The sequence below is a fragment of the Paroedura picta genome, chromosome 3 (genome assembly GCF_049243985.1).
Source record: "Paroedura picta isolate Pp20150507F chromosome 3, Ppicta_v3.0, whole genome shotgun sequence".
NCBI classification, from domain to species: Eukaryota; Metazoa; Chordata; class Lepidosauria; order Squamata; family Gekkonidae; genus Paroedura; species Paroedura picta.
In genome coordinates, this window is record NC_135371.1 from 74,483,436 (window position 1) to 74,503,968 (window position 20,533).

General features: G+C 43.7%; 1 protein-coding gene across 2 annotated transcripts in view; it reads right to left on the reverse strand.

The window, feature by feature from the left end:
* Positions 1–738: 738 nt before the first annotated feature.
* Positions 739–20,533, reverse strand: part of SGCD (sarcoglycan delta) — a 349,857-nt gene continuing 330,062 nt past the window's right edge. For both annotated transcript variants that reach the window (XM_077326433.1, XM_077326432.1), the window contains one exon: positions 739–12,177. In XM_077326433.1, the coding sequence (XP_077182548.1) occupies positions 12,004–12,177 (174 nt within the window). In that variant the 3' untranslated portion in view covers positions 739–12,003. The remainder of the gene's footprint in view (positions 12,178–20,533) is intronic.

A 20,533-nucleotide genomic window follows, 5' to 3' on the forward strand; every position in this document is an offset into this window, starting at 1 on the left:
CTCACACCTCCTTTGCTCTGCCAGTGCCCTCCTTCACCTGAGCAATGGTGGCCATGAGCCAAGGCAGGTAGATTGCAACTTAAGGGCCCATTATGCACGGGGGGAATAACGCATATTCGGGGTGGAATGGCGGCAACTAAAATCACCGATAACGCATGGAGCTGGCTGCAACCGGCCGCAGCTTCAGTGCATGCCGCCGAAAAAGCTGCGTCATCGAAACGCGGAAGAAAGCGCAGCTTCCGGGTGACCGGGGCGCAACCAGAAGCAGCACCGGGATCGCCGCATGCATAATCGGTTACTCTGGGTTTTGCCGCCGTCGCGCCCCCTCCCATGCATAACAGGTGTGCTTCATGTCTTCCCCCTCTGCGTTTTCCATGTGACCCGAAATCGCCATTTCGGCGGCCGTGCATAATGGGCCATAAGGAAACCATGCACTACAGTTGTTATAAGTAGAGATGCAATGGCTGCCTCTTTTTTGACCAAAGATACATTCATGTTTTGATTTCTAGCTTTTGATCCAAAAGCTATAACTGCATTCCATTATATTCCAGTAAGAAAACAAATGTTGATTTCAAAGTGCAAGGTATCTCTGTGCACACACTTCAGTACATGAGGCAGTTGTTCAATTCAGGGTGAATATAGGGCAATTACCAAAAATTTTAAATAAATGGCTAATATAATGCTTGTTCGCGGTCTTAAACATGAGCATAATAATGAAACTAGGCTTCTTTTTAACAATCATTATTTTTATTAAGGTATTTTACAAGATTGCAGTTGAAATAATTTTAAATACAAATCTTTTTTATACAGAAAGTGTAATAAAGTTAAAATAGTTCCTTGTGTAATTTATAGCATTATTGCAATGCTTACAAAATTTTGCATAGAGTGTGCAAAGACTGATGTTACTTGATTTTTTAAAAAGCTTTATTTTTTCCTCACACAATCACACACATACATAAATGTATTTTAAAAGGCGAAACAAAAATGTGAATATATGAGAAAAAAAGTGATTCACAATGTGGAACTTTGTTTTGTCCTGTTTACATTTCGAAGGCCTTGGTGGTTAACAAGTCAGACAAAATATTTTACTATCACAGGTGGACAAGTGCGACAACATATGGGCTGCATGTTTTTTTTTTTTCTGCCATGGTTGTAGAAGGATAAGAATTTGAAAATTTGGGTCATTGCTTATATCAGCAGAGAATGTATTCAGGTCTTGGTACTCAGTATACACAGCACTTTAGAGGACCAACAAAAGCTCTTCTCTGATTTGCCAAGCACCAGTATCTAGGCAAGGAAAGATATTAAAACAATCTATAGCTATGATCAGGAAAATGGCTTGTGTACCACAATCTTGAGCAAACTTCTCTGGAAGCAAGTATCACTTATGTGTAATCATGCTTCAGGGCTGGTCTTTAGCCCTACAAATTAATGAGATCTGGGAATACTGGTAACAGGATTCTGCATCAGGCTTTACAAAGACACATACAATACTTCTGAACTCCTCATAGACAATACTTCTGAATATTAGATGGAATAGACATATATAAAACTCCAGTTAGATGACACATTAAACTTGAGCTGGGTTGGAAGAAACCCCAACCCAACTTGAGTTTAAAGTGTGATCTGGCACTCGCCTCCAACCCCGTCTCCTCATTGATGCTTCCTTAAGTAGCCTCTCTAGCCCCTGTCTCCACCCTCCGGGCTTCTCAGGCGGACCTCGCCCTTCCGGGACTCCGCGTCTCTCCGCCACCGCCCTGCCCTGGGTTTCTCCCTTGCTCTCCCCGTTTGTACTGACTGCCCCTGTGCTACCGTTTCCCCCACCCCTGGCGAACTGATTCCCCACATCCCTTTATGTAAGTTTCGTATCCAAAGAGGGTCTGTCGGGATCTCTTCCTCTGTATCTTCCTTTCTTAGGTTTCCGCTCCTGTCCGCACGCTCCTTCTCTGGACCCCCCGCGCTGCCCAAACTAGTCGTTCTCGACAGTATCTTCTGCAAATTTAATAAGGATCCTCTCTAATTGTATTTTACATCATTAGGAACATCTGTGAACTAAAAATGCAAAGGAAAACTATGACAAAGTACGTGCTCTCTTATTCTTCTTTTAAAAAATGCTAATTCCAATGTTAGCGTCAAAGCAAATTGATCGACAAGTGCAACCCCCCAAAAAGAAATTATATGTAGTGATAGTTAAACTGTAAAAGAAAGAAGTGTAGTCATATATTTGCTTTCAGAATCCAATCTTGCTTGAAAAATAGAAATACACGCGTTATTTGTGAAATGCTTTGTTGGTTTTTAATACAAAAGCATATTGAAGATATAGCAAAGGCAAATAGATGGGGAAGAAATGGAGGTAGTGACAGATTTTATTTTCCTGGGCTCCAAGATCACTGCAGATGGGGACTGCAGCAAAGAAATTAAAAGATGCTTGCTCCTGGGGAGGAAAGCTATGGCAAATCTAGACAGCATCCTAAAAAGCAGAGACATCACCCTTCCAACAAAAGTGCATTTAGTCAAGACTATGGTATTCCCAGTTGCAATGTATGGCTGTGAAAGTTGGACCGTAAGGAAGGCTGAGTGCCAAAGAATTGATGCTTTTGAACTCTGGTGCTGGAGAAGACTCTTGTGAGTCCCTTGGACTGCAAGGCGAACAAACCGGTCAGTCCTAGAGGAGATCAGCCCTGCCTGCTCCTTAGAAGGCCAGATCCTGAAGATGAAACTCAAATACTTTGGCCACCTCATGAGAAGGAAGGATTCCCTGGACAAGAGCCTAATGCTGGGAGTGACTGAGGGCAAAAGAAGAAGGGGACGACAGAGAATGAGGTGGCTGGATGGAGTCACTGAAGCAGTCAGTGCAAACTTAAATGGACTCCGGGGAATGGTAGAGGACAGAAAGGCCTGGAGGATCGCGATGGGGTCGTGATGGGTCAGAAACGACTTCGCATCTAACAACAATAAATGGATTTTATTTAACAATAAATGACCCGGGAAACTACAGACCAGTGAGTCTGACCTCTGTTGTGGGGAAGATAATGGAGCAGATATTAAAGGGAGCGATCTGCAAACATCTGGAGGACAATTTGGTGATCCAAGGAAGTCAGCATGGATTTGTCTCCAACAGGTCCTGCCAGACCAACCTGGTTTCCTTTTTTGACCAAGTAACAGGTTTGCTGGATCGGGGAAATTCGGTTGATGTCATTTACTTGGATTTTAGTAAAGCTTTTGACAAGGTTCCCCATGATGTTCTGATGGATAAATTGAAGGACTGCAATCTGGATTTTCAGATCGTTAGGTGGATAGGGAATTGGTTAGAGAACCGCACTCAAAGAGTTGTTGTCAATGGTGTTTCATCAGACTGGAGAGAGGTGAGTAGCGGGGTACCTCAGGGCTCGGTGCTTGGCCCGGTACTTTTTAACATATTTATTAATGATCTAGATGAGGGGGTGGAGGGACTACTCATCAAGTTTGCAGATGACACCAAATTGGGAGGACTGGCAAATACTCCGGAAGATAGAGACAGAGTTCAACGAGATCTGAACACAATGGAAAAATGGGCAAAGGAGAACAAGATGCAATTTAATAAAGATAAGTGTAAAGTTCTGCATCTGGGTCAGAAAAATGAAAAGCATGCCTACTGGATGGGGGATACGCTTCTAGGTAACACTGTGTGTGAACGAGACCTTGGGGTACTTGTGGATTGTAAACTAAACATGAGCAGGCAGTGTGATGCAGCGGTAAAAAAGGCAAATACCATTTTGGGCTGTATCAACAGAGGCATCACATCAAAATCACAAGATGTCATAGTCCCATTGTATACGGCACTGGTCAGACCACACTTGGAGTACTGTGTGCAGTTCTGGAGGCCTCACTTCAAGAAGGACGTAGATAAAATTGAAAGGGTACAGAGGAGAGCGACGAGGATGATCTTGGGCCAAGGGACCAAGCCCTATGAAGATAGGTTGAGGGACTTGGGAATGTTCAGCCTGTAGAAAAGGAGGTTGAGAGGGGACATGATAGCCCTCTTTAAGTATTTGAAAGGTTGTCACTTGGAGGAGGGCAGGATGCTGTTTCTGTTGGCTGCAGAGGAGAGGACACGCAGTAATGGATTTAAACTTCAAGTACAACGATATAGGCTAGATATCAGGAAAAAGTTTTTCACAGTCAGAGTAGTTCAGCAGTGGAATAGGCTGCCTAAGGAGGTGGTGAGCTCCCCCTCACTGGCAGTCTTCAAGCAAAGGTTGGATACACACTTTTCTTGGATGCCTAGGGCTGATCCTGCGTTAAGCAGGGGGTTGGACTAGATGGCCTGTATGGCCCCTTCCAACTCTATGATTCTATGATTCTATGATTTAATATTCAGCAACAGGCTTGAGACCATTTTATCTCTTATCAGTATTTCAGCCTTTGGAATAAGGATGAAAAAATGAAACTTGCGCATAACATATCTAGAATAAATTTCTGCAGTGAAACAAACCTAATCTGACACAGGCTGTCCAGTGAGGTTATTCATATTAGAAAAAGATGTAAAAATAGTTCACTGTAGGAGACATTTTTCTTATAATCTTTCTGTGAGAAAATCATTATTTTTACTGTGCCATAGCTTTCACTGAGTATTTGATAGCAGGTCACTATGCAAATGTAATTCTTCTTTTTTGGACAATTTTTTTCTCCCGCTGCCTATACAAAAAATATAGTTGAACAAACAGTGAGACAAACATTTTTACTTTCAATTGCTCTTTAGGAGACCTTTCTTTCAGAACTAAAACTGATCACCAAATGATCAAAACCTGCACTCCTCAAAGAAATATTAAGAGATGTCTCATCTCTCTTTGAGCCTCTTGTGGCGCAGAGTGGTAAGGCAGCTGTCTGAAAGCTTTGCCCATGAGGCTGGGAGTTCAATCCCAGCAGCCGGCTCAAGGTTGACTCAGCCTTCCATCCTTCCGAGGTCGGTAAAATGAGTACCCAGCTTGCTGGGGGGTAAACGGTTATGACTGGGGAAGGCACTGGCAAACCACCCCATATTGAGTCTGCCATGAAAACGCTGGAGGGCGTCACCCCAAGGGTCAAACATGACTCGGTGCTTGCACAGGGGACCTTTACCTTTACCTTACATCTCTCTTTGGAATAGGCAGCATGCTGCAGTTGAGACAGTAGTCCTAGCAAAAAAATTGGAGGTGCACAATATCAAGATGCTAAGCTACAGCAAAATATCATTTCCATTCAAAGTCAATGTATCTGGGCTTCCCTACCAGAATAACAATAGTACAATTCACTTCAGTTTCTGAAAAACTTCAAATCCCTCTGGTTTGAAGAGATCTGCAAGAGGAATTTCAGAGCAGAATCTCTTGGTTCTTTCCCAGGATATACAAGCCCACTGTGTTACAGGGCCAACTCCCCCTCGTCTCCCTGCAACAGAAAAGATTTTATGCAAGCTGCCTACTCCTAGGATTCAAAAAGGAAGATAAAATCTGAAGAAATCTATGGGGCCTTTAACTGGGTTTGCTTAAACAAAACTTAATTACCTTTAGAGAGGGTCCATTCTCTATCCTCACAACAAAGGGGAAAACAGATTGAATTATTGCTGTCCTTCCCTCCATTTCCTGAACATTTTCCTTTTCTTTCTTAGTTCCTCTTGAAGTTCTCACACTTTTCTTGGATGCTTTAGGATGCTTAGGATGCTTAGGGCTGATCCTGCATGGAGCAGGGGGCTGGACTAGATGGCCTGTATGGCCCCTTCCAACTCTATGATTCTATGTGGGGAGTGGAAATGGGGAGCCAATCAGTATGTCCGAGGGAAGGCAAAGAATGGTGGAATTAAGGGGTGTAATGAAAAGTAAGGTGCAAGTAAGCACCAATTGGGCAAAGAATAATTTGGAAAAGGGGAAGCAAAGTATGATGGGAGGCTGCTGAATCAGATGTGGAAAACATATGGCAAATTTCCACTTGGGAAACAAGGAGAGGAAAGCCCAAATGTGGAAAGCCTAGTGTCAACTCGCATCATCCAATGGAAATCCAAAATGAGCCTAATGCAAGGTATGTCCTGAATGGAGAAATGGTCTCAGCCTTGACTCTAAAATTCTTCCCCAAATTTTATATGGTATCCCTCTGTGGATTTCAGGTTTTAACAAAAACTTACAGTCTGCCTTTCTCCGGCAGATTTTGAGAACTCCAAATTGCGTCCCTTACTCCTCTTTATGTCTTGAAACTGGACACAATCTTCTCGAAACTAAGGCCTGGATTTTCACCTTTAAATATTGGCTAAAACTGCATTTTAGGGTTCGATCAGATAGTCTATTGGCCTATTTACTGAAAGACACTTTTAAATTTAAATGGTTCTCTACCATCCTGACTACACTCCAACAAATTGGCATTGACTACGATTACATCTTATCTCTGAATGAATCCTCCATTATGTACCAGATCAAACAAAGGCTACTTGATCAGGAATTTCAAAAAATCCATCCCACTGTGCCAGCAATCTGCTCTCCTCGTGCGCTTGGTCTCCAAGTGAAGCACGGGATAATGCCGGCTTATTTCCATAACTTGGCAAATTCCCTCTATCGCAGAGCGTTTTCGCTTGCTCGGCTTAACGCCTTTCCATCTAAAGTATTACAAGGGAGATTTGCCAAGATCCCCTTCGAAAACAGACTATGCACCTGTGAATCAAGTTCTCCTGACACCATCCAACATATCCTACTGGATTGTCCCTTGTTCACTGAACAGAGAAGGCACATCATACCTCTCATACCAAAACGGAGAAACCATTCAAGAGACCTGATTTGCCAATTTTTACTGAGTGATAAGGATGCCAACGTCACTTTTATTACGGCTGAATTTCTGTCCTCAGTTTTTAAATTTAAACTGTCTGACGTATTCTGACTAACTTTGTTTATCCTGCTTATCTGCTTTATGCCAATAAAGGTATTGATATTGATATTGGTCTCAGCCTTACCTACCTCACTAGGTGTCTGTCATAGAGATAGGAAGGGTAGGTGATTGTAAACCACTCTGAGATTCCTTCGGGTAGTAAAAAACGGAATACAAAGAAAACAGCTCCTCTTCTTTCAACATGGTGTAGAATTCTGACCAGAATCAACCTGTATGGGGAAGAGTGAACAATCAATATTTGTTTGTCATCTTTCCAATATACTGATTGTGAACAATCTTTTAAGCAATATACTCCATGAATATAGGAACTGATGAAGATGCCTCCTAATGCCAGTAATATTATGCCCTATGTGATACCAGGTTTGTACCATCATTAGTTCACATTTACAGAACTCAGTACTGAAAGGAGTGGCTTTTCCCCGCATTAAACTATTGCTTAGTAATGTGGGCAAAATCACATATTCAGAGACCAACAGAATGCTACTTTTGAAAGTGAAGTGTGTGTGTGTGTAGGGAGAATAAGGGGGCAGCACTTTCATTTCAATATACACATTTTTATCACAGTCAGAGTAGTTCAGCAGTGGAATAGGCTGCCTAAGGAGGTGGTGAACTCCCCCTCACTGGCAGTCTTCAAGCAAAGGTTGGATACACACTTTTCTTAGATGCTTTAGGATGCTTAGGGCTGACCCTATGTTGAGCAGGGGTTTGGACTAGATGGCCTGTATGGCCCCTTCCAACTCTATGATTCTATGACTAGACAAAAAGCTCATTTTATATGTGAATAAAATGGGCGCTAGATGGCTTGTCCCTTTCCCCGGCGACTCCCAAAGGCTTCTCAGTGGCTGTGGTGGGCGTGGGGCGGGTCGGCGAGGTTGCAGGAGGATTTCTCCCCCCCCCCGATGGACTGGGGAAGGCTCCAGGGGGGGTTCGGGTTTTCTCTGTGGGCCTACCTGCTGGCTCCCATCGCGGGTCGCGAGTGATCGGTGGATCGCGGGCGGCTGTGAGGCATGCAGGCATGTGGTGCGGCGGAGGGGAAGGTTTTTCCCCGAAGTCCTGGGCCGTGGGGCAAGGCTCCTGCCTGGCAGCCATCCGGCAAGGATGGCGGGTCGGGAGGAGTGTGGACTTAGCGGTGGGCTGTCTTCGAGACGGGCCAAGTGTCCAATAGGGAGGAGCGCAAAGCGCGTCTCCCAATTGGACACTTGGCCCTGGATTGCCACTCAGAGGAGCGAATCAGGAGCCGCTTCGCGGCTCCTGATTCACTCCTCCGAGTTTTTATCCCGGACAGAGCCCACCCTAACTCCTCCCCACCAGCCCTTACTGCTTTATTTAATCCGCTCCGCAGGATTAAAGATTCTATGATTCTATGATCAGTTAGAAAACCAATATGTATGTGGTCTTTTACAAAACATAGGTTCTTCAAAGTTAAAAACAAAGCAACAACAACAACAACAAAAGAGAGTTTAACAGGCATCAATCTCTTTAGTGAGACAGGTGTCCTGAGAATTGGCAGCCGGATAGAAAAAACTGTAAGGTTAACTCAGATCACAAAAGGAACAAGTTCACCATCTAAAGGATCCTTGATGGTTGGTTTGAACTGACTTGATTGATAACAATTTGTATCTCTCTCTAAACATAATTATGTTTGATTGCATTCAATGCAATGTGTAACCAAACTTTTGACTTTAAAGGTGCAAAATCAAGACACAAATTAAGATAAAGACTGTGCTATCAGAAAAATAAGCCGTTTGTTTAAAACCCATAAGCACGGTTTGTTCATCATGAAGATATTTTTGTTTCATGGTCCTCTTTAATTATCACAAAAAATAATAGGGAAGAAAAGATCAAACAAATCTGTTGTATGGCAATATGCATATTTTTGCTCTATTGAATGTATCATGTTGCACACCCTGACAAGTATTCTTTAAAGAAATGGCCTTTAATGTGTGATGAGGAATCATCGTTCAATATGAAATGGAAAAAAAGGAAACAAATACAAACACCTCTGAAGATTCAAAGCTGGTCCCCAGGGTGAAATCAGAAGTTCCACACTTGGATTCTTCCTATATTAAAACATGGCATAAATCTGCACTTGCTCCAGAAGTCCCATAGTCTTTGTTGATATCTATGGATTCTATTTTATGTCACTTTACAAACCCCCATTCATCTCTTAAACATCTCTTAAACCCCACCATCCTCTCCAGTCTTCGTCCAGTGCTCCAAATAAACTAGTATTAAGAATAAGATAAATATGATGTGCTTCTCCTTGCTGAGTGCATTGACTTAAGGCATAGGCATGTCTCCCTCTTTGAACAGAGATGGAGTATAATCCCGTGTCCTAATCCAATTGTTATCCTGGGTGACCCCTTTGCATTGAAGTGTCGGCTTGAGAAATAATGATGACAGGAGCAAGTCCTAACAGTCACTGAATGTAATGTAGAGCTACTCATTTTGCTATCTATCAAAAGAGCAAAAGGGCTTCACTGATGATAAACCACTGCCTGCTTTATCATCACCCTGAAGCACCTAATGGAAATGGCTTAATCCAAACACCACTGAAATCAATGGGAATGCCTTCCAAATTGACTTCAACAGGCTTGTAGTCAAGTTCTTGATGTTCAAGTGTTTGGTGCCCATAAAAAATCCAAGACAATGGCTTGAAAGAGGAACACATACAATTCTATCTCAGCTTTTTGAGATCACTATGAAATAAATCTATTATTTATTCATTGGATTGTGTGCATTTATATAAATGTGACTCATGTATAGAACTTGTTTCATATATGTTGTAACTTTCTAATGATGAGTCAGATGTTATTAACCAGGTTTTACTTAGGAGAAAACAAAAGAGTTCTAAAGTGTCTTTACAACATCTATTGCTGCATCAGATCTCCTGCTACGACAGACTAGCCAGTTTTCAAGTGCCACAGGACTCTCTATTGATTTCACTTAGATGGCTATCTGTTTCTAGGGCTTTGTTCTGATGTGAATCTATGCATCTACCGAACAAGCAAGATGTATCATAATCGATTCATAATAAGCATCTCTTATATTTGCCATATCTAAAATGTGTGATGTTGTCCTTCTGTTCCTTTTCATGAAGAAATCTTGATAGTGAAATTACTTAATTTTTTATTTTCAAAATTATACCTTACTTGTTTTATTTTTAGCTCATATGGGCTTTTAAGGCAGCTAAACTGCAACTCTAAATAGTTAACTAATCTATACCAATTTTCATCAGTCATGTTCCTCATTTAGTTCTTTTAAACTAAAAGAACTATGCTAAAACAGTATACATTTTTAGAAACAGGAACTTGTCTGCAGTATTGACAGCAAAGGATAAACCAAACACCTATCCATTGCGAGCACTGAAGCTTTGGTATGTTCTTTGACTTTCAAAAATCTTCTGCAAACTGACAGTAAATTGCTTCTGCCCCTCTTTTTGGAGTGGCATCTAGTAGTAATTCCAATTTATTCTACTTGCACAAACTACATGGAGTGTCTTTTTCCCTGCACTGCAAGCAGGTATGATTCTACAGATAGTCCACACGAGAGATTAAATAGAGATTTGTTCTCACTACATTATTATTCTTTTTAAAGGGGCATTTTTTCTTTTTGAAATGGGAGATCAATTTCCTTTCTCTACAGACACATGTCAAAGATGCATCATGCACCATTAGTAACCTAACACTGGTGTACATAACAGAGGCAGGAAACTCAAAATAAATTTCAGCAAAACATACATAAACCTGGTGCTCTTTTGGATGCTAATCTCCTTTTCCACTTTGTCCTGGTGATGAAGTTGATTTCTTGAACGGTCTTTACAGATCATCAAGAGACAGTTCATGGTAATCCAGACATATTTCACTAACATGATGCAACCAGGACATCATTGAAAGACATTTTTTAGAATCAGGCACAAAATTACAAAAAGTAGTGCACTGTATTGTTCTTGGGATATGTGTCCTGCATTTAAAATTATTATGTACATTTATGTTCTACTGAGAAGGGTCTTTATGGTGCAATAATAACTAGAGATGCTTATCTTATTATACTGTCATTAATCATTTGCTTGAGGAAATAGTAAATATAATAAAGAGAGTCTTCTTTGTATGCACTATAATTGTAGTTCTCAAAGTACAAACTGAGCCTTCATGAATGGGAGAAGGCAGCAGCTAAGCAAACTGTAGATTCTTGCCATCTGAACATTTCTCAGGCAATGAGCTTGGTGATGAGGTTTAATTTCCCTATTCATCCCAGTTGCTGAGTCGATTGACAGGGCTAATGACCAACAGTGCAACGCATTTTCATTGGCTTTCTATTCCCCCAAAGTTCCATCTATTTGAATACCCAAATATCTTGCCTTTGATTTTTCTGTTTTGGTTGAGAATGATGGCAATAAGCTGAGCTGTCTTGTAGGTTTGGGGGCAATATTTTAGGTCTGTTTCACACATGACATATCTAAACAAATGTACATGGCTTCAGAAAGAAAAGGCAGGCACCTGTGTACACCACCGTTTGTGAAAACAGTGAACCTGTCTAGTTTTCTGAAAGTACACATTTGAAAGTACATTACATTTCTTTGCCTGTAGGTAAAATGTAGTATGTGAGGTGGCCCTTACCTAAATTAAGAGAGGCCCTAAAGCATTGTCTTCACTTTTTGGAGGCTTGCTAGGACATAGTTTGAGAACTCCTGGAAAGATCTAGATCCAATTTGAACATTTTTAATAAAAATTTTATGTGAGAACAATGAATGCTACACAAAGAGGGTCACCCTGGGATATATATATATATATATATATATATATATATATATATATATATATATATGTATATGTATATGTATATGTATATGTATATGTATATGTATATGTATATGTATATGTATATGTATATGTATGTATGTATGTATGTATGTATGTATGTATATATATATAATATCTGTGTGTGTGTCTCTCTCTCTCTCTTTATATATTTATATATTCAGGCACACGCGCGCACACAAAAACAGTCTTTTATAGGCTTTCTGTGTTCTAGTAAAAATAGTTGGCAGCTCTTATCTGGGAGGCCAGAAAAGGCCATTCTGCTGCCAGCTCCGCCTGTCACAAACAGTCTCTCTCAAAGGCAGACACTTGAGTTTATTTGGCAGGTGGAACTAGATCCTGCCTGAGACAGGAATAACTTTCCATTGGGGCACACACATAGCTCGTAGATTTTTTGCCTAGATCCAGTAGGGGAGTAGGATCCCTGAGGCAATCCAGGTAGTTTGATATTTGCAGCGTCCAACGTTATCTAAAGAAGAGGAGAAAAATAAATTAGTAGTAATATTGATTTGTTGCTTTTAGACATTCAGTAAGAATTGACGGAAAAATTGATTAGATAATACACAAGTGTACCACACTAAGTTTCTGGGTTGTGCTTTTTTTTAACAGAAAAACCCCCCAACTATGTCTGTAGTATAATAGAATAGTTAATCTGAGATTTTATTATTACACATAGAGCTATCCTATTTTCAGGTGCTGTTACTTCCCATAAATCCAGTGCTCTCACTTGTATTCATGCATGTCTATATAGGATTCTATCATGGTGACAGAGCTGATGATTATTTTTCCTTTCCTTTTATATTACTACATTAGATGCAGTGTCAAGTCTACCCCAATGGACAGGCAGGGCAGAAAATGAAATAGAAAGTTTGTGCTAACTACCCCATAGCTTCAATTTATAAGCCTCTGTCAGGGAATTATTAGAGTGTTTGCCTGTGACTGCAGAGATCCAGGTTCAGATTGTGAGGTGGTTATGGGGCAGTTACGGTCTCTCAGCCTTACATTGCAGAATTGTTTTGAGGATAAAGATGAGGCATTGAAACTAGAGCAGAGGGACAGTGGCTCAGTGGGAGAGCACCTGCCTTATATGTGGAAGGTCCCTGGTTCAATCCTTGGTATCTTAAAAAGGATCAAATAGTAGGTAATGTGAAAGACACTGAAAAGTTACTGCCAGTCTAAGTAGAACATGCTGACCTAGATAGACTTGGTACAAGGCAGCTTAATTAATTCCTCTATATGCCATCTTTAGTTCCATGAAGGAAGGGTGAAATAAAAATATACAGATTAATAAATACTATATTAGTGTTTAGGGTTCTGGGGGATATTGCCAAGCATTCAGTGTATAAAGCATATTCTTGAAGATTTCCTTCTTATATGCCTGCATTAACATAATTTTGTGTTCCTCTTGCTGAGTATGCTGGACAATGCAATATTTGCACATTTTAGTAACATTCAGTAACATTTTTGTTATCAAAACAATTTGAAAACAGGAGTAGAGCAAAGACTGAAATCTATGAGAACAGCAAATATAACCAGCAACAGCAGGGCAAGTAAACTGTAGTGATAGACTAAAGTTATTATTATTCTTTATAACTACAGGGTAATGGTTTCCCCCCACCAATTTTTCAGCTTATAATGTAAGAGCTACACAGCTAGCAACCCAAATAACCTGCACTCATTTTATTTTATACTTTCTCTGCAAATTATGGTTGAAGCAAGAAGCCACTAAGACATTAGGCCAATTGCTCTCTCTTGAACAGAGGGCTGTTATGCAAATGAAATGTGGGGTCCTGCATACTGCTGTCAGGGTATAACCCAAGGTTGCCAACTTTCAGGTGAAAGCGGGAGTTCTCTCAGAATTACAACTCTATTTTGTCCAGGGGCTCATCTCTGTAATTCTAAAGATTCAGGCCTCTACTTGGAGGCTGGCAGCCTTAGTGAATGCAGGCATGACAGCAGCCATGGGTGGAGTACTATATTACCTTGTCATCATAAATTATCAACATTTCTGCTTGGGCCTTCTACTGCTGATATGCTTCAGGTAGATCAACATATCTTCATTGCTAAAGGGTGCACATTGAATGCTTTCCATGGGGACAAGCACTTTACCCATAGTTTCAGCTCTGTGGCTTAGAAAAGCTATTACAAATCAAGAATCTAGGCTATATGTGTACTGTTGAGTACTGAGTTATCCTTGTTATCTTTACACCGCTCCCCAGGAGCAGTATAAATAAAACAGTAAGCGGTGTGGGGGAGGGCTTGGTCCGGGATAGAGAGGCCAACAAATGTCCCCTTGCCCCCGGACTGACGGGGGCAACCTGGGCCGCCTATGGCTGACAGCCACCATTATGTGGCTGTCCGCCGCCAAGGCAGGTAGGTAGCCACCAAGCCTAACCTGCCAGGTGGCCCTGGGGGGGGAGGGCTCGGGCCACCCGGCCAATACTTCACCTCCCCCCACCCTCCTTACCCCCCCTGCCCTGTCATCTTCACCTTCCTTCCTTTGCCTCCCCACACTCCGCTGCTGCTTTCCCGCCCCCAGCCACCCAGCCTTCTCTCTGCTGGACTCATTCCGCACGCCCCCCCTCGCTTCTCTACCCCGTGCTCCGCTGCCGCCACCGCTTCGACACCGCGCTCTGCTGCCGCTTTCCCGCCCCCAAACAACCACCCACCCTTCTCTCCGCCAAACACTGTCCCCGTGGCCCCCTCCCTTCTCTACCCCATGCTCCACCGCCACCGCTTCGACCCTGCACTCCGCCGTCGCTTTCCTACCCCCAAACAACCACACACCCACCCTTCTCTCCGCCAAACACTTTCCCCGTGGCCCACCCTTGCTTCTCTACCCCATGCTCCGCTACCACTGCCACTTCGACCTTGCGCTCCGCCACTGCTTTCCCATCCTCAAACAATCAGCCACCCACCCTTCTTCCCCCGGACTCTTCCCCCATGGCCCTAACTTGCACCACCACACACCTGCCCAGCGGACCCTTCCCCCCTTCCTTCCCCCCTGCCCCATTGACCTTCCACTCCATTTACCTGCCTGGCTGCCTGCCTGCCTTCCTGCTTACTCTCATCCCCCCCTCTCTTTCTCCCTTTCTCTCTACCTGCCTTCCTTCCTTCCTTCCCTCCCTCCCCCCCTCCCTCAGCCCCCAGGGGGGCCTCCCGTGCCTACTCACTGCCCACTAGTGCCCGCTGTATTTTTCATACAGTGGGCTTAATTTCTAGTACAATGATAATTCACCTCCTGGATTATATTTTCTACACTGGCAAATCCACTTCTGAAATATTAATATAGTGCAGGAGTTCCCAACTTTTTAAAGCCTGCAGGCCACAAGCTTAGGAGTAGGCATGTGCAAGGAGGCCCCAATTCGGACCATTTTGGATCTGTATCGAGCCAATTAACCAGGAAATTGGCAATTAACCTGCTGAAATTAATTTTTCCCACCTATAAAGTCTATGGGGAATAGTGTCAGCCTCTTTGGGAGCCATCCCCTTGGTCCAATCTTCTTGAAACTTGCAGGGGAGCTCAGGGAGGGTCTTGCCTGAGTCCCCTGCAAGTTTCAGGAATATTGCACCAGGGGGTCCCATCCTCGAGGCTCCCAAAGACCTTTTCCTATAGAAGTCTATGAGAAATCAAGTTAAAACCAGAGATTTCCGAACCTCCATTCTATCCAATGGAGCAGATAGGGGTTACCTCTTTGGGAGCTCCTAGGATTGGACCCGTAGGACCACTCTTCTTGAAACTTGCAGGAGAGTCAGGGAAGACCCTCCATGAGCTCCCCAAGAGGTTTCAGGGATGCAACTCTCATGGATTCAGCCTTTTCAAGATGGACGACGGTCCGTTTCGGACCGTTTTAGGCTCAGAAATGCCCGAAACGGCCCCAATTCGGCCAATTTGGGCGTTTCCGAGCCGAATATGCACATGCCTACTTAGGAGTTCTGATAAAGGCTTGTGGCACAACCATAAAATGGCTTCTATAGAAGGCAGAACAAAATGGTTGCTGCAGAAGAAGTGTGCAAATAGAGGCTGCAAATAACCTCTGAGCTTGTTAGCAAGAGGGCAGACACTTACTGATCATCAACCGTCACTGCTGAGTCATTGTGTCACTTTTCTATATGTATAATTGAAAGCATGACAGGTGCCTGATGTGAGAACTGAAGGGCAAGAGCTGAAGAGATAAAAAGGGGAATACCCAGAAGTGATTTCATGTTGCCAGTGTGACATCAACATAATGCTCTAGGACTCCATAGTGTTTTGTCTGACTTTTAGAGCACTGTATTGGCATCATACCAGAAATGTGTTATTATTAACAGATATTTGTTGTAAGTTATGTTGGGCCATGAGAACAATGCCTCTATGACCCCCCCCCCCCATCCCCAGCAAACAGCAGGTAACAAACAGGAAAGCCAGGATGTCTCCCTAGCCTATACTGCCTTTTAGGGGGAACTGATGTGTGAATTTAGATGGGGGCTTCTTTAAGAAAATTAAGTTACTGGCTGCCATTGTTGGCATACTAGTCTATACAATGTGTCCCATCAAGCTGAACTCTGTATACTAGCCTACAGGAAGTTCAATCTTTCTGTTGTGCTGATCGCCTTACACCACAAAAACAAGAGGGCTATCAAACATCTGGCAGGCTTCAACACTTGACTGTATTCATCTTGATAGATCAGAAGCTATGCAAGCCTGAACAACAGTCTGAACCAAGGAGATTGGGAGTTTCTGTTTCTGCCCATATTTGAGATGTCAACACAGTTAATTAAATTTGATTTTTCTGCATTTTTCATTTCTGGATATTCCTGTATCCTGTATATTTTTATCTTCCCAATATTTGGATGACTAGAATGTATAGAATCATAGAATCATAGAATAATAGCGTTGGAAGGGACCTCATGGGTCATCTAGTCCAACCCCCTGCACTATGCAGGACATTCACAACCCTATCACTCATCCACTGTAACCTGCCACCCCCTTAAGCCTTCACAGAATCAGCCTCTCCATCAGATGGCTATCCAGCCTCTATTTAAAAAATTCCAAAAATGGAGAACCCACCACCACCTGAGGAGGCCTGTTCCACTGAGAAACTGCTCTGTCAGGAAATTCTTCCTGATGTTTAGATGGAATTTCTTTTGAATTAATTTCATTCCATTGGTTCTGGTCCATCCCTCTGAGGCAAGAGAGAACAACTCTGCTCCATCCTCGATATGGCACCCGTTTAAATACTTGAAGATGGTTATCAGATCCCCTCTCAGTCATCTCCTCTCCAGGCTAGACAGACCAAACTCCCCCAACCTTTCTTCATACATCTTGGTCTCCAAACCCCTCACCACCTTTGTTGCCCTTCTCTGGACTCGAGCTTGTCTACATCCCTCTTCAACTGGGGTACCCAAAATTGATCACAGTACTGAGGCCGAACCAGACCAGAGTAAAGGGGTACCATCACCTCCCGTGATCTGGACACGATACTCCATTTGATATAGCCCAAAATCCCATTTGCCTTTCTAGCCACCAAGTCACACTGTTGACTCATGTTCAATGTATGGTCTACTAAGACTCCTAGATACTTTTTGCACATGCTACTACCAAGACAAGTCTCCCCCATCCTGTATTGGTGTGTTTGTTTTTTCCTACCTACCATTTGTCCCTATAGAACTTCATTTTATTCAGTTTAGCCCACTTCTCGAGCCTATCAAGATCATCCTGTATTCTGATTCTGTCTTTGGTTGCGTTTGCTACCCCTCCCAGTTTAGTAACGTCCGCAAATTTAATAAGTATTCCCTTTTAGACTGAACAAAAAAAATGTATAAATGAGAATAAAACTAAAATAATAGTGAGTAATTCATATCAAAATATTGGGTAAGTTATTCATGCGTACTTAAATGTACTATATCTTTAAACTAGATTTAAAGCCCGTTGTGCTTGTAAATACAATGGGCGCTAGAAAGGGTTGATGGGACAGTGTTTCGTGTGTGGGGTTGTGAGAGGCACAGTGTAGGGTTTTTGGCAGAATGGGTGGGAGAGGGTCAGGTAAGTATAGAGGAAGTAGAGGGGAATGTGGAGTCGTGGTTTGTGATGGAGGGAGGAAATAGTTTGTTGTGTAGAAAAGGTAGTGAATGGACATGTATGGTCCAGAGGATGGGTGGGAGGGGGTAAAGTGTACGGAGTTAGGTGGGCTTATTTGAAGGTGGTATGATGATGTGGGGTTTTTTTGTATTGTTTTTCTTTGCAGTGGTATTGTCCAGTCATGCTTGAGGGAGTGGTTTGGGTGGGGGTCCTAGAAGAGCAGGGTTGGAGGGTGATACCAGCAAAGTTCTTTGGAGGCATCAGAGTGTAATAAGAAAAAAGAACGAAATAAAGACAAATGGGTTGAAGTGTGGTTTTTAAGGCAAAGTTGTCTATTGACACTCATAGGATGTGGGCTGTAGCTGCCGAGTGCCATGGAAGAGTGTCGTGTCAAGAATGGGTAGTGGGTGAGCTGCTTTTGATGAATGAATTTGTTGTGTGCAGAATAGTATGCTGTTGTTGTTGAGGATTGGGCGTTAGTGAGGGGAGGTGGGATGGCCAGGGGAGAGTTCAAGAGAGCTTAGAAGTGCATGTTGTTGATGTGCCTGGTGGTGTGCTGTTTGTGGTAGTTCTTGGAAGACAACGTTTGTAGTAAAGATTTTTGCACTGAAGGTGGGATCTGGTGTGAAGCAGCAGGACAAAGTTAGATTCCAGGTGCACCTTTAAGCCCCCCCCCCCGAAACCCGAAGTCATTTGTATTGTAAAAGGACACATAGGGAGACTTAGACTGCCAAGTGGGATTGATCGTCGTGAGGCTCTCACTGAGCTACTCAGAAGTAGTATAATGGAAGCATCCCAACTCCTTGGAATTAGTTGGTGAAAGGGAGAAGGATGGAAATTAAAATGCATAGGACTGGTGAAGGAGGGAGTTTGCTGTAGAACTGAAGGTGGAATCTGGGAGGGGGACATGATGGGAAAGTGGGGATTTTATCCGGAATATATGCAACCTATGCAGGTGTGATATACCAGGACAAATTTAGAGTCCAGTGGCACCTTTAAGATCCCAGCACAAAGAATAATATTCTGAAAGGAAACATAGGGATACTTTGATGGCCAAGTGGGTCTGTAACCCATGTTGGTCTGAAGCAGCACAACAAATCTAGAGTCCAGTGGCACCTTAATGCCACCTTCCCCCCTCCAAACACAGAAGCATCTGTATTGATGAAGGAAACAGAGATACTCAGAGACCAAAGTGGATTTAATCCTGTTGAGGGTGTCATTGAGCCGGCCAGATGGAAAAGAAATCAAGCAGAGCCAGAAATCAAGCAGTTCCTGCATGTACATGACTGAAGTTGGTCTGAAGGAGCGGAACAAATTTCAGTGGCACTGGGAAGAACTCTCCACAAAGACAAAGGCAAATGTATAATAAAAGTAAACAGGGATATTTGGACTCCAGAGTGATTGTAATCCTGTGGGGGGTCTGACAGAGCTGGCCAGGTGGAGAAGTCATGAAGTCTCCTGTGGATGATTTGGTGAGAGGTAGAAAGATGGAAATCAGATTTCCTGGGACTGATGAAGGAGGGCGTGTGTGTGAGCACTGAAGGTAGGATCAGGGTGGAGAACTTGATGACAGAGTGGGGAATTTAGCCAGGATGTCTGCGACCCATGTCGGTCTCAAGAAGCTGAAGAGGGTGGGGAGAAGACTGTGAGAGGAAGGAAAACATAGAGATGGGAAGGAAGTAAGAAAGGGAAAGAAAAAGGAAGTGAAAGGTAGAAGAAGAGAGGCAAATATAGGGAGAAAGAGAGGGAAAGACAAAGACAGTATCATAGATTAAGAGAGAGATTGTAAGAGATAGAGAGGATGTGCCAGCCCCCCCCCCTCCCCGCAGGCATAAAGTGTTGGTGTGAGGGCTGGGTGGGGGAGGAGGGGGAGGTCCCGCAGGCAGTTCAGAGTGGCTGGAGAAGGCTAACTCTGTCCCTGTCTGCTGCTTTCTGTGTCTTGGAACCTTTGCCTCTCTCTTCCTCTCCCTGTGATGTCACAGAGCTTTTAACTCCATCAACTTGTTTGCCTCTCTCTCCACAGGGGACAATAACAGCTAATCTCTAATGCTTCCTGTCTCCAGGTTGTCTTTATGACCTCTTAGTGTGACTGTCTATCTTTGTTTTGAGAAGCAGGTAGGGGTAGGGATCGGGGTGGGGGTGGGCGGGTCAGGAGGCCCTTCACGCTTCCCAAGTACTTCAAACTCTAGCCATTTCCATGCACTCTGCTGAGGGACTTCAAAATGCAGTCTCCCAACTGGCTTCCTTACTGTCAGGCCAGGGAAAGGAGGCTCTTCCCCCGGCCCGCTCACCTGATTCTTGACGGCGAAGGCTCTTCCCCCGGCCCCCTCACCTCTTAGACTGACACTCAGAGGGGGCAATCAGGAGCCAGGGGCGAGAGAAGGGCGGCTCCCCCCCCACCCTCTGCAAATCCCGAACGGCAGGGATTTGCCTCCCTGCAGCGAGGCCTCTCCTGGGGGAGAGAGAAGGCCGGCAGGCCACCCCACCCTCCCCAAGTCCCGAAAGGCTTTCTCTCACCCTCGGGAGCGTCCTCGCTGCAGCGAGGTCGCTCCTGGGGAGGAGAGAAGGCCGGCGGCCGCCCCCCCCACCCTCTCCAAGTCCCGAAAGGCTTTCTCTCGCCCTCGGGAGCGTCCTCTTTGCAGTGAGGGCGCTCCCAGGGAGGAGAGAAGGCCGGCGGCCGCCCCCCCCACCCTCTCCAAGTCCCGAAAGGCTTTTTCTCGCCCTCGGGAGCGTCCTCGTTGCAGCGAGGGCACTCCCGGGGAGG